Source organism: Euprymna scolopes, chromosome 14 (genome assembly GCF_053919585.1).
Source record: "Euprymna scolopes isolate OS-2025 chromosome 14, ASM5391958v1, whole genome shotgun sequence".
NCBI classification, from domain to species: Eukaryota; Metazoa; Mollusca; class Cephalopoda; order Sepiida; family Sepiolidae; genus Euprymna; species Euprymna scolopes.
This window is the reverse complement of record NC_136495.1, coordinates 96,989,266-97,009,616: the sequence shown is the minus strand read 5'-3', so window position 1 is coordinate 97,009,616 and position 20,351 is coordinate 96,989,266. Positions and strand designations below refer to the sequence as shown.

The window sequence follows — 20,351 nt, the reverse complement described above, 5'->3', positions numbered from 1 at the left end:
AGAAAAAAAATTGAAGTAAAATGCATTTATTAAAAAAAAAAAAAAAAACGTTATGATAGGCTTGAAGCATAGACTGTTGTGACAATGTAGTGTAAGGTTATGAACACTGAATGAACTGAAAGAATGTTTGGGTGAAAAAAATTTTTATTTTTATAATCCTTAATTATGTGTTATGCGGTGTCCAAGTTTCTCTAATATTTCTAGGTTAATACCTACTTTTCAAAGTTCGTAATATTTGATTTAATTTAAAAATATATATAATTATATATATAATTGAGAAAAATTAAATCAAATATTATGGACTTACTTTAGGAGAATAGAAAGTGGACCATACATTTACTTTTGCCAGTCTAATAAATCTCACTTCCCTTATTTTGCCCGTTGATCCTCACATTCCATAAGCAATATTTCTGATAAAAGGAAGAATTGCTGTTTTCTCAGTCAGAATCTATCCATCTAACACTTAGCATTGGCTAGTTTTTGACCTTGAAACACTATTTTTGCTTTTTTAGCTCCTTACATCATGGCTTCATACCTTGTCTGAAAAAAAAAAAAAAATATCAAGAGAGGTTGTCAGGTGGACTTTAATTAAATTAAGACGAAAACAAATGGTTGGTGAAGGTTATTCAAGCTATATATAAAATGCTCACACTCACAGTCATGTTGGAATTAACAGTACATTTAGTGACAGCTTTAATGTTAAAGTACAAATACATCAGGGTTCTGTTCGGAGTTTGCTTTTCATTTGTGTATTATAAGCATAGTTTAAAAAGTTTCATATGAGTTGTCCAGAAAAGATGCTGATGATTTAGTACTTGTCTTTGAAACGATGGAAGACCTAATTATTAAGTTAAACATTTGGAGGAATTCTATGAAAAATAAAGGTCTGAAAGTAAATGTTACCAAAACCAAAGTAACAATCAGTAGTTGCTGTGTCGGAGAGTTCTCAAAAAAAGGAAACAGGAAGTCAAGTATAATTCTTTCTTTTGTTGTACCTATAAGCATCAGGTACATATGAAGTTCAGTGGAATTACTGGTAGGTAGTAATCAGTTTATATGCAAAAAGTACAAAATAATTGAGATGCACGAGAACTTTGATGTAGACAAAGTTACCTTGGTAATGCCATTGGAACACAGATAGGAGCAAACGCTAGTGTGAGTGTCAAGAAGGCCGTCCTATCAGCAGGTGCTGGGGCTGCTGTATTACCATTTGGTGAATGAATTCTGGACCATGCAGTAGCTTCTAGTACGGCTTCTCAATGCCATATTAGTGGGTTACAGCTTTACCTTATCAAGGTCTACAAAAAAAAAAAAAATCTTCACTTCTTTTTCTTCATTTCTTTCCCTCTTTATCCTGCTCTAACCAAGTCTGTAGACCTATTCCACAAATCCTAAAACTCCACCATGAAAAGTTCCAGAAAGTATACACGATTAAACACAGAACTCAAACTTTCAACGTAGAAACTTTTGGATTGCACTTGCTCACACCAGTGCATTTATATTTACCTTCTATCGCCCCCATAAAAGCGATGTTACTAGAAATGGAACCTCCAATGCACTGAGTAACTGTTTTGTAACATCCTATTTACTGTCTGTACAGTGAAAACTCACCCACTCCTCCAAGTGACCTGCTTTATATTACATTCACCCATATGAATCTCGCGTGACCCAGCGAGATCACAGGAGACTGTTTCTGTTAAATATCGCAGGCGCCATCCTGGTTTCTCTTTTTCCTGTCCAACGTGCATGACAGGCAGACACGTGGGAACCTCACCAGTAGGTCGTTTGTATGTCGGTTTTTATTTTCTCACATTCACCCCTGATCTCATGATCACAGAGAGGCTACTTATATCGGATTCACTGCTTGATGAGGATGGTGCGAACCAGAGCGATGGCCCATTGGCTTCAGACCCAGAATCACTCGCGTTGTTCAGTGGTGGTTGCAACTGTGTCGCCAAACTGACTGCTGAATCACTACGTTGGTCACTCGTTTATATCTGTCAGTGCTCCGGCTTTCAGGCAGCTTCACCCAGACAAGATCCCCTGGTGGATATGACCCCGTCCCTCCCTGTTAAAGAATTCTCTGTTAGGGCAGATTCCTTTTTTTCAGACTTGATATTGGTAGATTGCGTTTGCAGGCGCTGTTCCTAGAGAGACGCCATCCTTCGGCATGATGCTGTACCAATATATGGCTTCTGAGACGGTGCACTGCTTCCTGGCCGCAATTTTTTTGATGCTGCGATGGCTCCTCTCAGCAATACCATTGCCAGATGGCACATAAGCATATCGCAGCCACACTCCCCACTCCTTCATGAACTGCCTGACCTGCCAGCTGCAGAAGGCTGGTCATTGTATGTCAGCCCTCTTCAGGCGCGCCTCTTTCAAAGAACACAGATGACAGCTGGCGAATAATATAGGAGTCCTGACACATGAGTGGTCTCCAGACCGCGAAGCGCATAGGTTCACAATCGATGAGGGTAAGGAAGTGATTGCCACCATAATGTGTGATATCCATGCCCACTCTCTGCCACATGCCGCTCACTCCCAATTGCCCTTTGTTCCACTGTATTGGAGCCGGGTCGATTGATTGACATGCTTCAAAACTTTCCACTGCTCTCTTGACATCTGTCTTTCTTACTTCTGGATCAACCATCTTGGCAAAAGATGGTGTCTGCTTTACCCCTGGGTGTCCGCATTACTGATGAATCTCACTGATATGATCCGCATCCATATTACATGCGATGGCTGCACACGGCGGTTGCCATGTCTCAGAACCTCCCTGGGTATCAGTTAGCAGCCACCGTTGTGGTACTCACGTTAGCGCACCTGCTGTTGTTTGCAGACCTGATCAACATTACATCTACAGTCAGGTTATACTCTTTGATTGTATCTACCAGAGTGGCGAGCCGCCTTCGTATCAACATCTCACTTACTGCCCGTGTGGTTAGCTATGCTCTTGCAGTCAATGCATCGGTTATCCACCGATGAGTGCGCACAGAGTCCGTGATAATATGTAGTAATTCCTTTCTAAGTAGCATCAAGTTCGCCCAAGTTTATGTGCCTAGAATTATTCTCTGGACAAAGCCAACAGGCGTCTTCGATAATGCCATCATCAATCGCAAGGGCAACTCCAAGGGCTAGTGAACTAGCGTCCACCCAGACTGTGAACTTGTTCCTGTTAACGCACTAGTTCCCTTGCACAGGGTTGTCACGAGTCACCATGGCCACAGTTTCCATCAGCATGCTCAGGGGAGGGAATATTTTTCATTATTATCAAAAATATACCTGACTTTAAACAGAAACTGTGAGTGAACGAAACAAGTACTTTTAACCATTTTTGGTCCAGAGACAATTTATTGTGTCTAAAAAAATATATGAAGAAAGTAATGCATTACCATGCCAGCCACTTTTTTTTTTATTTTTTAATTCAATTTTGGGGTACATGTGGAAAAATCCAAAAACCCTTAATATCTCTAAGGCTTAATTTTTGAGAAAATTGGATGTCATTTTTGGATTCCTTGGGTATCTGTGTGAATTTTTAGAGCTATACGATCTTCCAATCAGAAAATAATCAAAGAAATGACATCACAAACCTGTCGCCCGAGTGTCACATTATGTGACTAATACCAAAACAAAAAAAATGTTCTAAATCGGGAACCGCTTGGAGTTATGTGCTCAAATTTTCAGGATTTCTTAGTTCCTATATTGTCTATCTGCAGTACAAACTACAGCCATATCTGGGGATATGGGTTTCAAAATCCCATATTTCTGGATGATTTGACATGGAATGACCCTGTTCATTAAGTTCACGGTAGTCCATGACGGGTCGGACCTTCTGTTTGCTATCTTGTAAGACAGCCATTAGGGGAATCAGTCCTTGGCGGAGCCTGAGATCATCCTCTAGGAAGCAGCCAGCCATTGTTGATCCAAGTCTGCAGTTCTTCTTCATACTGCCTCCTGAGCCTCATTCCGTAAGGATATTAGTGGTTGATTGCCAGACCACTTCCAAGATGTCGTTCACGCGTTGGTTTCCCTGTAGTATTCTGCATGAAAGTTAGGCTTGACCAGGTTAATCGTGGCGCAAACGCGTTTCTCATGTCGGGAGAACTCTACCTTGCCAGTGCAGCCCACAGTGATTCCACTCAGCTGTGTAATTAAATCCATCCATAGAAGTATGTCATACCCAGGCAGCTCCCTGTCCAACACCAGGGCTCGCACGACTATTGCAGGCCTGTCACCGATGCTTGCGTTGATGGCGCTAACCCCGCAAGAGGCTAGTGAGCCTCCACCCACGGTTAGCACCTGAATTCTATCCTTATACCAAGTGTCGCAACATGCCTTGCGCACCAGGGTCTGGGTGCACCCAGTGTCTACATATGCAAGGCATTCACATCCATTAATGCACACGCTCACTACGGGCAGCGCCTTATTTAGTGACGATCTGGGAAGAAGACTGGCGCTGTAGTTCCCTCTCATTGCCCGTTTCCTGGACAATCACGGGCCAGGTGTCCCTGGTTTTACACTTGTAGCACTGAGGCCCGCTAAGTTCTCACATCAATAAGCGCCGACAGAGAAAATCATGGGTCAAATGGTTGGACCCACCACACTTGTAGTAGCTTGTAACTGTGTTCAGGTCCTGAGATCCACCCTGCGATGGCTGCACGGTCCACAGTCTCTGGGCTCTTTTTTAGTATCACCCACGCCTGCACTAATACTTCTGAAATGTCCATGTGTATATATATATATCTATATATATGTATATATAAATATATAAAATAGTAGGCGGAAGTTTCTCGAGAGCTCTTTCGGCTATCATCTCTTCAGGAGTAAATCGATAGCAATCTAAATAGTATTGTGACGAAAATAAAGAGTTCTATTGGGGAACTTATTTAATGTGCCAACGTACGGGGACATTAATTAAATTTATTTACATTTAAAAAACGATTAAAAATGTTGGCACAACGAGGGAGAAAAAAAAAAAAAAAAAGCGGGAGAAAAAATTTCAAAGTTCCCCAAAGAGAAACAATGCGTTTGCCGGCACAAAGAAGGTTGACGCACCGCAATAGAGACGGCCTCCAAAATCTTTAAATGGTTTTTGGAGTCCGCTCTATACATAGACCTCATGCACCTCGAACCAATCTATTTTATATCTATCGGCACAGCACGGGTTGTCAACCAAATGCTGGCCAATAGCAGAGTCCAAGGCTGCAGAAGGAGGGAGACCACCGAACCCCATTCTCCCTTGTCTGATCTTCGATGGAACATGCTGGTTTATACGAGTCAAAAGGTGCAAGGATGTTCGCCCAACATAACCAGCATCGCACTGGCATTTAAACTGATATACAATATTACTATTTTGGATGTAAGGCAAACTATCCTTGCGGAAAGACGGAAAAGCAGGTCTCGTAGTATATACCACAAGCAAGGTCACCGAATTGAAGCAATCGTAAATACTTCTTCGAATCTGTTTTGAAATTATATTACTCCCCTCCCCTATCCACGGTAATTTCAAATAAACCGGGCATTTCAAGGGTCCAAACTTTTTAGGGGATTTAAAATCCGCAACCTTTTTGAAAATACAATCATCAATAAGGTCAACAGGATAACCATTATTGATGAATATTTCCCTGATCTTATCGAGTTCGACATCTAATCTGTTAGCCGAACAAATCATGAGGGGTCTATGTACCAAAGTATTAATTAAGCCGACCTTACGTGATTTAGGTACAAAAGACAACCAGCTCACATATAGGCCAGTAAATGTCGGCTTTCTATAAATTGTAGTGAGAAAGCCCCCCCTTGAGCGTTCGACAAGAACATCCAAGAAAGGAAGCGAATTGTCCTTCTCACTTTCCATAGTGAACTTAAGAGCCCCATGTAAAGAATTCAACCTATTAAAAAATATCGACGCTTCACTTTGCGAAGGAAAAATAGCAAAAGTGTCGTCAACATATCTGAAATATGCAGTGGGTTTAGATGTAGAATTAAACATAACGGATTCATAGTACCCGACGAAAATATCCGCTAAAGTTGGGGCCAACGGACTCCCCATTGAAACCCCGTCAACCTGACAGTACATAATATCACAAAAACTAAATTCCACGGATTTCGTACACATTAAAATGAGTTCAATAAGAATCTCTTTAGAAAACCGTGGAGCAGTCAGGCGACCATCATATAAAGCGTCGGCACATATGCTTATAGTCTCATCCAACGGTATGTTGGTGAAAAGACTAGAGACATCAAATGAGCACATGAAAGACGTCTCTGCATTAGAATCCAACCCACGTACACAATCAACGAACCGAAAGGAATCTGGGATACAATGCGTGGTGTATAGCTCACGCACAGGTTGCAGAATTTCCACAAGCCACCGAGTCAAAGAATGTTGTGCTGAACCAACCATTTGCTTTCATTTGGACACTCCCCTAATAAAGGGGGAGCTGGTTTTCCCCAACATGTTGGGGAAACAAAACCAAAGTTGGGTAAAAAACAAACTCAAAAGGACTATCCTGCAGCTATAATTAAGTGCAGAATTTCATTTCCTTTGACCTAATTAGATTTGCCACGCACCTGCCATTTATAAACGTTAAATTGAAATTGTTTTCAGTTATTTTCCTTTTGTGTGCGAGCGGGTAACTTACCAAGTTTTTCACCTCAACGTTCTGGGTTCGATCTTACCTACCTACAAAAACTTTTTATTTTATTTACTTTTTTTTATTTTACTTCTTTTTACGTTAAGTTTGCTGGGGTTTTTATTTTGGGTGGGGGGAGGGGGTCGATTTTTTAAAAGAAGTTTAACATAGGGTTTGGATCTAACCCACCACTACCACCACACACACCTACAAAAAAAAATGAAAAAAACTTTTTCGCTGTTTTTTTTTTGTTTTTGTTCGTTTTTTAATATTTCTTTTCAAGCCTACCTTCCTATAAAACTTTCTTTTTCTTTTTTGATCCACCCCCCCCACATCTACAAACACCTGTGCAACGCCAGGTACCCCCGCTAGTCCATAATATAAATCTCATCTGTGTTTAAATGTATATATGTATGTATGTATGTTTGTATGTCTGCCTAAAACTTTTGACGGAAGCGACAGATTTACACCTAAAATTCACTAACATCTGTTTATTGCAAACTGTTTTATTTTTTCTTTATTCCAGCTTTGACTTTATCCTGAACATTTTAAGTATACTTGTCTTGTTTTCTTTTTATTTATTTATCTTTCTTTTTTCCTAAATCTTTTTTGCCAAATATATTATTAACCAATACTTTTTCTTATATTTAAAAAAAAAAAAGAAAAAAAGTCTCCCATGAAAATAAACATTTACCAATTTATACCTGCATTATTATCTGAATTCAAACTTGCGACATTTTCTTTTTTTTTTTTTTCTCTACAGTGCGTTACCCTAAAGGTATTACTCTTAACCAGTTTTTTTAAAAGAGTTCTTCAAATGTAAATTAATAGAAAATAACCAGACTTTCCAATTTGATAAAAGTTCTATTATAGCATATTTATTATGGGGTGGAGATGCAATGCTCAAACATTCTAGCTCGAGGTAGATTAAGGCAAAAAGTATCCATGCATTAACATGGGAGGGGAGACTATCTTCAAGTACTATCCTAAACTGGGAATGGGGCAACGGACTTAATACTAAGTAGATATTAATAAGTCCTTCTCACCGTTTTTTTTTTTTTTAAATGGAGAGTAGATAATGCATGTGGGTGTGTTATCAGCAGCTCCAGTAACTCTCACTTCTCCTTTTTTGTCCTTCAGTCCTCATTTCCAATGAGTGATTTTTCTGACAAAGGGTGAAGAAAAAGCTGTTTTCTAGGTCAGTAGCCTGAGATGTCGGAAATTTTCTGTTTCTATGTCCATCCTCGTGGTCATGTCACTAGTAAGGGTGCTGGAGGTAAACGTTTTGTCTGGGCTGACGTCATCCGCCTGATAGTCAGGGACCCGAACCTAGGATTAACCACTAAGGAGGCTGTCCTATCAGCAGGTGCAAAGTACCATGGCTGCTGTATTGCCATTTGGTGAATGGATTCTGGACCATGCAGTAGTTTCTGGTAGGGCCTCTCGATGCCATACTAGTGGGTAATTGTTACGGCTTTATCTTATCATGTGCTACAAAAAAAAAAAAAAAATTTTCTATCTTTTTCTCTCTTACTTTCCCTTTCTGTCCTGCTCCAACCAAGTCTATCGACCTGTTCCACAAATCCTCCCCCCCCCAAAAAAGAAAACACGAATAAACCTAGAACCCCATTCTCCAACGTAGACCCCTACTACCATGTCTCCTTCTCCAACATCAGGGGTCTACGTTCAAACCTTCCAAAGGTTGAAACACAATTAGAGGAGACAAAACCGGATATATTCTTTCTAAGTGAAATTGGCATAGGGCTGACCATTTCCCTAGATGAATTCATAATTAAAGGATACTCTAACTTAACATCTAAATCTGACCCCCAAGATCGCCATGGGCATGGAGTATATGCCTACATTAAAGATGGCTTTCCATGTGGTAGCGATATCTCCAGAGAAGACCCTAATTTACCTTATATGTTCTTCCGGGTTGCACTAGCTTACACCACTGCATTTATATTTGCCCTCTATCGCCCCCACAACAGTGGGGTTACTATCTTTAAGAGTATATCTGAGAAAATTGACCACATCCTGTCTGCTCATCCTTTGGCTAACATTCACATTTGCAGTGACTTCAATGTCCATAATGTGGAATGGCTGACCCACTCAAATAAGACCGATGACAAGGGGAGGTTCTGTCATGATTTTGCCATTGCCTATGACCTCACTCAGATTGTTCACGAACCCACCCGTGTGCCCAATGCTACCGGTCAGTATGCAAACCTTCCAGACCTTTTTCTTACAACTTCCCCTGAGCTATGTTCATGTTCCGTTCTATCTCCTCCGGTATCTTCCGACCACTCCGTTGTATCAGTTAAGATAAAAATGAAATGTAATAAGTCTTCAGACGTACCTCTCCACCGTACTCGATATTGATACTCTATGGCTGACTGGGATAGCTTCCGTACATTCATATCTGATCTACCTCTGCATTCTATGTTTAAAAAGGATGTGTCCTCTATAGTATCAGACCTGACCGAATGGTTAATTGTAGGCATAGACCGATTCATACAATCCAAAAAATTCCAACAAAAACCTAACAGCCAGCCATGGTTCTCCCCAGAATGTGCAACTGCCATCACGCACAGAAATCACTTTTTCAACATAATAGATGTACTGAGACTAAAGCTGCTTTCAGGCTGCCAGCAACCACTGTAAAAGAGTAATAAAAAATGCAAGAGAGCTATATGTTCAGTCCGCTAAATCCAAAGTAGCTGAGCAGCGGCTTGGTTCCCACCAGTTTTGGCAAATAACAAATAGAATCCTGAACAAGATCTACAGCAGATGTGCTAACGGTTATATCTCATAGGATTAGTGAATCTCTTAACAAAGGCTTCCTTTCCAGGGCAATTGCTCTTGACATATCGAAGGCCTTCGATAAGGTATGGCACAAGGGCCTACTTCACAAGATTTCCAGCTACAGTATCACTGGAAATGTTTTCTCAATTATTAAATCATTTCTCTCCGATAGGTTCATAAGAGTAGTGATTGATGGGCAGAAATCAGAGGCCCACAGTATTAATGCTGGAGTCTCTCAGGGGTCCATCCTGGGCCCAACTCTCTTCCTGATCTACATCAATGATCTCCCAAAACATATACTTAAATCATTCGTTGATATCTACGCTGATGACACGACCATCTATGGCAACACATCAAAGGCCGTAAAGGACAAAATTCTCTGATTCTCTCTCCTCTGATCTTGAGCGCATGGTAGAGTGGGGGAAGAGGTGGTTGGTTACTTTTAATGCATCTAAAACCAAGCTTCTCTCTTTACATCATCAACGCTCTGATCCCCATCTGGCATCAATTGAAATGGATGGCTCTCGTCTTGTGGAGGCTCCATACTTTGACAAGCTTCTAGGCTTGACCTTTACTCCTGATCTGAAATGGAACACGTACATCAAGTCTGTTGCCAAGGACGCTGGGAAAATTGTGGGATCCTACCGCTCGAGAAAATATCTCACTACTAATGCAATTCTCTATCTGTATAAAAGCCAAGTACGTCCAAGGATGGAGTACTGCCTCCACATCTGGCCAGGAGCTGCTAAAAGCAGCCTATCCTGCCTTGACAAAGTACAAAATAGACTTTGTGGCTTAGTGGGGGATGCCCTTTTCTCTTCCCTGCAGCCTCTCTCCTACAGAAAAGATGTTGCGAGCCTTTCTTTGTTTTATCGTTATTTCCATGTCAATGCTCGTCTGAGCTCCAATCCCTGGCCAATCTTTAACGAAAAACACCCGTCTAGCTAAAACTACTGTCATTAATTTTCCCCACTCTTTATTCAAACGTAGATTCCATGAGCAGAGCTTCTTTCTTAGAAGTGCACAACTGTGGAACTCTCTTCCGTTTGCCTGTTTCCCACCTGACTACAACTTGGATGTCTTCAAGTCCAACATAAACAAATTCCTGACACACCGCTATCTTAAGTAAGACACCCTATCAAATATCCAATACTAATGATTACTACGATACTATCTCATTGATTACTGTACACGCAATAACCCTTATCCCTGAGTGGCTTCTGGGCCTTGATAAGTGGTGACCTCCATGTAAAAAAAAAAAAAGAAAGAAAAAGATTAAAAATCTGAACAGTATAGATAGATGTGTGCAGAAGACAAGGTTTCAATGGTATGGCTATGTTGAAAGAATGATTAAGAGTTCTTGGGTCAGTAGATGTACAACAGTTAAGGTAGCATGTCCAGTTCATAGGAGCAGCACATGGAAAACATGAGAAAGTGGTAAGGATGAATTTGGAAGAAATAAGGACAAATAAAGATCTGGCTAGAGATAGATTAGTTTGAAGCTCTATTTCCTAAAGTTGTTCAACACATACCAGCGTGTAAAATGGATGTTAAACCCATGATGATGAATTTAATAACCTTTAATACACTTTTTGATTTGTATTCTACAACGAAAGGATATAATTTTTTTTCCAGCTGGGACCAAATTCCTAAATTTACAAAGCATCTATTATGCAGTTATTAGAAATTGCAAGCCGTACATCATTTTTAAGCATCACACTACAGTATTCATAATAATTCTTCCTTTCTTTCATGAACCATTGTGGTTCTCAAACTATTCTTCATCAGTATCGATTTGCTGAACTACCTTTAGGTTTTTAATAATAAAATTAGTTTTACAATTATTGCAGATTTTATAAAGGAAGTCTGGTGCCAGGTTTATCCAAAAGAATTACTTCCTTATAGATCTGACCCTGTGATTAAGATAATGTTCTATGTAGATACTAGTACAGGGTTTTCAAATAATAATGCCAGTTCTGAAATAGATGATATAAAAATTAAGTCGGTCGGATTATCAAAGTTAGACTCGTATAACAATGTATCTGCTGAATTAATATTTGATTCTTCCTAGCTATTTCCTTATTGATTGTCCATGTTCTTAGGATAAAATACAATTTTTGTAGATAATACTTTTAATAAAATACAATACATTTTTTAGACAATACTTTATTCAACTAGGATGTATTTTTATGTAATCTTTCTCCTCCGTAGCAAATTTAGTTCTCATGTAAATTGATCAAATTTTTTATAAAGAAAATAATTTGTAAGCAATTAATAGAAATTTGTCAACATTAAAATATAAATATAGTAACTATGAATATATGTTGAGCTATCTCACTTCGTTTCAAAAAAATTTTTTTTTTATAATGGAAGGTGAGACAGTTATTTCTTTAATAATCATCAAATTTGGTTTTCTTAGTTTAAACTTGATCAATTTATGATTTTTGGAACATGATATCTTTGTTCAGTGATGAATACATACATCATAAAGATTTTTCTGTATTCTTGTTGTTTTTTAATTAAATTAAATTCTAAATAAAAGTCGCAAATTAATATTTAAATGGATATTTTTTCTTACTAAATTAATATATATACGTTTGCATCAGACATCCATAACATGTATTGTTATAAATTCTTACTTTCTTATATAAATTGCAATTTTAAACTTACAGAAATTAACGTATCTTAAAAATAATTAGATGGAGTTTGGGGTTGAGAGCAGGAGTTTCTTGAGTTATCTACTTTCCTGGGCAACGAAATCCAGATATTCTCTGGAAATGAGAGGTTAGGTCAGCCAGCTACAATAAACTCATATGGGAAAATGAACTCTCACATCGTAAGGAATTTTTTTAAAAATTTGTCTGTGTTAAATTGATAGCAATGCAAAATTGTTTTTTTTTTCTTTTTTTAATTCAATAAGAAAAATTTTAGAAACCGAAGTGCTTTTTGTTCCAAACTTTCAAAAAGGAAATCCATACCTCCACAAAGGCATCTGTAAGGTCACTTGCTCGGTCCATGATGGGCAAATCCCTAGCTGCCACAACCTTCACTTTTAACCTTCCCGGCATATTTTTTTAATTTGTCAATCCAACATGGTACAATTAATGATTTCTATAAAAAAAAAAAAAAAAACATACATAAAGATAAGCATGAAAATTCAAATTCAAATAAAATTCTCATTTTTGTAATTTGTGAATCTCATATCCAACTTTTCCTTTTATTCAACAATGTACCGGTGATCTCCTTTCACATTGTGTTCTGCAGTCCTGAATGTGTAGCCTTAGAATTGTGTGAATGAACAGGTATTACTGTCACATTTTCAGGGTTCTGTATTGGTTATCTGTTGTGATGTTCTTAAATTTTATGCATTCCCTAATTAGCTAGGTAACCTCTGTCTATTGCTAATGGTTTTATGACCATGGCTTAATAAAGGAAATAATAATAAAACAAATAAATTATTGATTTTTGTTTTTCTGTCATTATTTTAAAAGTAATAAATAAATTTTAGTTATTTGATAGCTAAAACTAAGTGATTCAACTGTAGAATGAGAATCATTGAAAAACTTCTTTTTTATTATTGTACTTGTTTCTTTATATAAATTTTGAATAAAATTGATTGTTAGTCTTAAACTGAATTTTTATTTGTCCTGCAATAAAATTATTTTTTATAAAGTCCATAAACTTGAATTTTTATTCAAAAATAATTTTTTCAATGACAGCTCTGGCCTTTTGGCAAGGAGCAAAAGTGTAGTATCTGTCAATGAAAGAGAAATCTTTCTAAGCTTAAACATATTTTTATTCCAATCCAAAGTCCCCTTTTTGGAGAGTTGGGTTTTTATATTAAAACGGACATGGTGTCTAACTCTGACCTCGTGGGAAGGCAAGTAAATAGCGACAACAATTTAAGACTTTTTTACAGTTGTTATTAATTAAATTATGAACTAATGTTTTAATCTCTTCATCTTGAAGTAAGCTTACATCTTTGACTCCTTCAAATGCTTTTTTTTTTTTTTTTTTTTTTTTTTTTTTTACACAGTGATCACCACTTATCAAGGCCCGGAAGCCACTCAGGGATAAGGGTTATTGCAAGTACATTAAGTTAGTGAGGAGATTTGCTGAAGTGTTTACTTAAGGGGGCGGTTCATTAGGAATTTGTTAACATTGGACTTGAAGACATCCAAATTGTAGTCCGGAGGGAAGCAGGCAGACGGAACAGAGTTCCACAGGCGTGCAGTTCTAAGAAAGAAGCTTTGTTCATGGAATCCGCGTTTTGATTTAGGCACAGATATAGAGTGGGGGAAATTTTTCACAGTGGATTCAGCTAGACGGGTGTTTCTCGTGAAAGATTGGTGAGGGGGGACCAGAGATTGGAGTTCAGACGAGTATCTGCCATGGAAATAACGATAAAACAAGGACAGGCTCGCAACGTCTCTTCTGTGGGAGAGAGGTTGCAGGGTAGAGAAAAGGGCATCCCCCACTAAGCCACGAAGTCTATTTTGTACTCTGTCAAGGCAGGATAGGCTGTTTTTAGCAGCTCCTGCCCAGATATGGCAACAGTATTTTAACTAAAAAATGTTTTTTATACAATCAACCATTTCAAAATTTGAAAAATATATTCATTTTTGTTTTCTTTTGCTTTCTAAATTTTTTGTAGATATCTTTCCAGGTTTAAAGATATCTACAAAAAATTTATTTAGAAAGCAAGAGAGAGACAAAAAAATATCACATTTTTTTTAAACGGTTGATATAATCTTACTATGTAAATTTGTATAAAATTATTATGCTCTCCTAACCATACACCATAGGAAAGGATGAGTTATCAAATTTTTTTTTTTTTTTTAATTTCTAGCATAAGTAAAATCGGAATTAGAGTTAGTGTTGAGACTAATGAAGGTCATTTTTGTTTATTTTTAGAACAATATTAGAAACATATTTTTTAATAATCAATTTTCAGTCTCCAAAAAGTGTGAGAAAAGTTATTATTTTATCTCTTTTTACCTTCTTTTTGTTCTTAAACATATTTAATTTTACAAACAACAAAGAATGTCCATCAACATTTAACAATCAACAGGGTAAATACAAAAAAAATGTATATTTTAGTTTCTAATATCTTTTGAATAGTTTTTATGTTTAAGTTTTAATAAAATAATGGTAGTCATAGTGCGGTAGCTGTTCATTTGAACGTGAAATCATAAGAATTGGTCAGTCATCTTATAAGATGTACAGTAATAACATACTGAATTTTCAAAAGTTTACAACAATTTTAAATGCCTGTACAAAAAAGCCTGGGAACATATTGAAGCCACCTCGTAGTTACATATAAATGTCGCTTATTCATTTAGTGTTGTGTTGCACTCGTGATCGAATACCTGTTGAGGTTCTGATCTCCACACTCAGTCCAGTAGAAATTGGATCAGTTTGTTAGTCTTTTATCTGACGGGTTGACACATTAGTGCTGAGTAGTCCTAGGAGGTCCATCTTCCCATGCTTTGCCTCCCGGCATTTATACAACAAAAAAATGGCTACCTGTTCTATCCTATGCTAGATGGCCAAGTGGGTGATCATTTTATGTTAAATTTAGCAGTAAAATGATCACCCATGCTAAAATTAAAAAAAAAAAATAAAAAATTAAAAAAAAAAAAATGAATATTTTAAAAAATAAATTTTCGCAAGTATCCTTCCAGGCTGTTGAGGTGTAATTGCATTTAAAAAAAAAAAAAAAAAAAAAAAAAATTCATTTTCATTTCAAAATTATTGAAGTCAAAGTCATTGATTTTTACCATTTTTGCTATTAAAATCTGTTAAAAGGATTTTTGTTTGTTTTTTGTATGTGTGAGTGTGTGTTTTGTACATTTAGCTTTTTTATAATATTTCTTTTGAATTCGACTTCATAAAAAAATTACAAAAAATACAGACAAATCTTCATGATGTCATGGAACGAAGAGGTCATATTCCAAAAATCACGTAAATTAATTTTTTTTTTTTTTTTTTAACTAAGAAAATCAAGTTTTATTACCAAGTGATATACACTATTTTTGGACCTGCTATCTTTTATAAATATTTTATAAATAATGGGGAAACAGCTCGATTCAATCTTGTTGAGATCAAAATCAGCCATTGTAAGGGATACAATTTATTCTTAAAAATCCCTAAAAACCGATTTAAAACACATACATATAAGTACTTTATCAATTTATGTGATTTTTGGAATATGACATTTTCGTTCCGTGACGAGTAAGTACATTATAATATAGAATAATATGGTCAATTTTTACGACGTGCCCCAGCGTATTATAAACACTCCAACCTCCCCATGTTTAGAACGGCTTTCGGAATAACCCCCCCTCCAACCTCAAAAGCCGTTCTTAATATGAGGAAGTTAGGAGAGTGTTTATTCCGAAAGCTGTTCTTAACATGGGGAGGTTGAAAGAGGGTTTATTCCGAAAGCTGTTGTTAACATGGGGTGGTTGGGTAGGTGTGTCAGAATTTTGGGGGAATTTTTTACACCCTTAACACAAAACTGCAAATAAAATATACAAAACTCGTAATTTCTCTTTTTAAAGTGGTTTGTTTAATTTCTTTATGGAATATACTTCCAAAATAAACTATTAAAATTGAAAAATAATAGAAATATTTTTTATTTTTTTCACTCATGCAGCCAGTTTTTTGACATAATAAATTGAATTGAATTTTACGAGTTAAATATTTTTTCAATTTTTTCAATTTAAAAAGAAAATAAACAACCCACTTTTAAAAGAAATTACGAATTTTTTAATATTTTATTCGCAGTTTCGTGTTAGGGGTGTCAAAAATTCCTACAAAAATTCTGATACACCTTACGCTGGGGCAGAGGTCGTAAAAATTGACCAATAAGTTGCAAAAAGAGTTTTGTCTTTGTTTTTAACTAAGTGAAATTCTAAATAAGTACTCATTTTTATAAATATATTAAAAACATGCTTAAAATAAAAATGTCCATCAAGTATTAAACACTGAATAAAAATTACATTTTCAACAATTAAAAAAAAAAATTTGTTTCAAGAATAAAAATACAATTTAATACAAAATACTCAGTGTAATTCAAAACGTGTTAAAACAGGTGCGATGTTTCTTCAGTCCGCATTTTAAAATTGAACGCACACTTTTAGATATTAAAAAAAAAATGCAAAAATAATTATTCGATTCTAATTTTAGGACAATTATCAAGATAAAAGAACATTTTTCAAAATTAATACATGGATGGATTGGATGGCATATCCGTTGGATGCTATAGCAATTGATAATTAGATTCTTCAAAAAAAAAATAAATAAAAATAAACATTTAAGTTTAGATTTTAAAAGGAACTAAAAAAAAAAAAAAAGAAAGAAAGAAAACTAAAGAAACAAAAACAGCAAAAAATAATCTTTAGTTTATTTAATAGCTAGAAAGTTATGACAATAATGGTGATTTGAAGTTTTATAAAAATCGAGAATTGAAAAACAATAAACGATCATTAAACAGCTGAAAACGAAATCAGGACATCATCACATGCGTCTAACGAAATGATTTTCATCAATAATTATTTAAACGTTTCAAAAATATATATAAAAAAAACAATGTTAAATTTTTTTTAACAATTCTAAATTCGTTGCCATATTATGGAATTTTATTCATATATATATGATAAAAGATAATAAATATGCAATCTTTGATTTCTTTTTAAATTAGCCTGAATGAGAAAAATAAGTGACGTCTTCACGTTTGCTTAAGTTAATGACATAATGTTTGTTTACGTTCACCGCTCTCTCTGACCGTCAATTTATATAATTTTCAGATGGGATTTGAATATTTGAAAATAAAGACAAAGCCAAAGTGAAATAATTTTTTTCTAAGATTACAAATTTTTACATGGCAAACCATATGATTTTAGATGTTTAACATTTCTTAAATATTATTGGCATTATTTTTTTAAATACATAGTAAAAACATGTAAAATATTAAATAAAACGATGGGAGTTAATTTTTTTTTTTTTTTTTTATCTTTTAGTATTAAAAAAAAAAAAAATAATAACGTAAAACTATTTTAAAAAGATGCACCTTTATTCGTGCACCGACCGGTCGAAAGATATTAAAAGTATCATCAATCTAATATTTTCTTGTTTATAAAGTTATACATTTATTAAGGCTTTTAAAAAGTGGAAGCACTATTTTTTCTCAATTATAAAAGTTTCTTTCTTTTCTTTCTATATAAGGTATCAGTATAAATGTAAACGAAATTTTAAAAGGAGGGGGGGTACTTGGGACGGTGATTATTATTAACATAGTTTCAACGTTCTAAATAGTTTTCTAAAAGGTCCAACATTAATGACTTTTTACAGAATAAAAAGACAAAGTAATCGAGACTAATTTACCAAAATTTGATACGCTCAAAATGAAATTTTGCCCATTTTCTTTAATAATGTAAAGCATTTTTTCATCTTACTTACACTTTCAACTTGATCGAATGTCAATACGCCAAAAATCCAAATGATAAATACAAACTCCAGAATTTAAAGAGTTGCACTTCCGGTGATTATTTGCAGTTCCGGTCAAATATCTACAGAGTTATCTTCTCATTGAACCTATTTTTCTAATGGCGTTTTCTTCAAGAAAAACATTCCGTCTAACCGAAAGAACTTGCTTGTTTCGAAGGAGAAATTTGTTAATATAAACGAACATCTACATCATTCTATTTTTAATATAAAGGAGAACATGTTCATTCATCTACTGAAATAAGTGTAAGTTTTCGGCAAAATATTTTTTTTTAAGTCGCAATAATTAATCTCCGTAAGTCAAAAAATAATCGACGCAACAAGAAAGTATATATATTTTTTTTCATTATATCATTATTTTACAAAATTGACGGTAAGGGTATCATTTATTTTGATTTTTAATGATCGAAATCTTGTATTTGTAAATTTATTTTTTATCACTTTTAGATTTAAATTTGATTTTTTATGGTAAAAACAAAACAAATAAACAAAAAACACTTGACATTGTTTACTGGTTTTCAAGTCGGCCTCTGTCACCAAATAAAATGTTTCAAATTAATGGCTATATAATGAAAATGATTAATCCTTCACTGTTCGTTCCGTTCATTATCTTCGTCATTCCAGGTTGTATTAGAGGACAGTAAAAGTACTATTAGAACCTCGAAGTTTTTTTTCTTTTTTTTAATCACTTATCAGTTGCTGAAAAGGCTATTTTGACCGAGAGCGTTCGGGAAAAAAAAAAAAAAAAAAAAAATCGCTAAAATCATCTGGTAAATCAAAATTGCGAAATATGAAACGTTGGGCATATGAAACGAAACTCGCGTTCCGGTTATTGAAAGAGAATCGTTCATTTAACTGGAATTTGAATAATGAAATAAATAAAATCAACTTTTTTTCTTTTTGAGGTGGTTGTAAATTTGAAACTACTTTTGGTGCTTTTACACTTTACTGGCGAAATTGGAGACACCATTTTATTTCACGCACCTGCTGTCCAAATGCAAGGGAGATACCATTATTTTAAACTATGGCCGAAGCATGAAATAGATAACAAAAAAATTAAAGTGGAGAACGATTACTTTCGGAAAGGGAAAGTAATTTATTTACTTTTTTTTCCATAGTTCTTTCCGGAAGTTTAATTTTTCTTTTGTTATTTATTTCATGCTTCGGTCATAGTTTAAAATAATGGTGGCTCCCTTACATTTGGACAGCAGGTGCGTGAAATAAAATGGCGTCTCCAATTTTGGCAATAAAGTGTAGAAGCATCCTACTTTTTTTGAATGAATAAAACTAAATTAAAATAAATACTATTTCATAAGAATTTAAATTAAACAAACAAACGAATCTAGCCATAACTTCCTTTTCAATGTTTTATTTGTCTTATTCAACTTATCGTTAAATGCAAAATATTTCGACAAAAAAAAACAAAAAAAAACAAAAAAACAGTTGATTTTATTTATTTTGTTAGTCGGTAAAAAAAAAAAGCAAACAAAAAAGCTAAGTGTCCAGTAGCGGCCATAAAGTGAGTAAAAAGACTAAAAACTTATTCTGTTAGGTAGAAGAGTAACTTATCTGGCTTTTAATAACATTTGTTATCTATATTTATCACTTCTTCGTACGTAATAGTCGGGAAAGAGAAGACGAAAAAAAAAGATTTACAACGCTAAAAAAAAAAAAAAAAAAAGTTAATTTTATTAAAGTTAAATGAACGATTCTCTTTCAATAGCCGGAACGCCCGACGTTCCGTATTTCGCAATTTTGATTTACCAGGTGATTTCGGCCATTATTTTTTTTCCGAACGCTCTTAGTCAAAATAGCCGTTGAAAATATGAGTAAATAAATCAAAACAAACAAAAAAAATTTTTTTCTAATTCAACCTAATTAAAAAAAAAAAAAAAAAAAAACGAAAATATTTAAGATGTACGTACCCCTCATGAAACGGAAAGGAAATGTCCTAAAGTAGAACTCCGGGATACGGTGACCTTAGGATACGATTTTTCAGGTTACAATGTTTTATACCCCTGGTTACGGTATTTACCCCCGCCCTACGGTGTGGCAAAAAAAACAAAAAACAACAAAAACTTCCAAAATTCAAACTTGGCGGTTGGTGTTCGTGCGTATGACTGTGCTAGTCAATCGCCTCGCCACCTTATGCGTTACTATATGTGTCACTGCGACGTCACTAATATGCTGGTTTCGACCAATAGCGTTACGGCATCACTAAGATGCCTATACGCTATTCGTCGAAATCCTCCCACAATGCCTGGGAGAGATCCGAGCGAGACGCTATCCGTTGTTTACGTGGAGAATCAGCAGCGCGTTGCATCGTGTTTATCTCGTGTGAGTGCTTACGATATCGTATTTACCTTGTGCTTTTTAATTTTAATTCGTTAGCCATGAGCCCCA

The 20,351-nt window shown here is 35.4% G+C and overlaps 1 protein-coding gene across 6 annotated transcripts in view; it reads right to left on the bottom strand.

Annotated features, from left to right (window-relative positions):
* The window catches only part of LOC145293181 (C2 domain-containing protein 5-like), a 186,975-nt gene extending 166,983 nt beyond the window's left edge, over nucleotides 1–19,992 (bottom strand). For 5 of the 6 annotated variants that reach the window (XM_080139660.1, XM_080139657.1, XM_080139659.1 and 2 more), the window contains exons 1-2: nucleotides 17,904–18,005; nucleotides 12,419–12,551 (exon numbers count right to left, since the gene is read on the bottom strand). In XM_080139660.1, the coding sequence (XP_079995786.1) occupies nucleotides 12,419–12,508 (90 nt within the window). In that variant the 5' untranslated portion in view covers nucleotides 12,509–12,551; nucleotides 17,904–18,005. Of the gene's footprint in view, nucleotides 1–12,418; nucleotides 12,552–17,903; nucleotides 18,006–19,873 lie in introns of those variants that run through there. The other variant, XM_080139658.1, reaches the window with a different exon arrangement.
* Nucleotides 19,993–20,351: the final 359 nt, after the last annotated feature.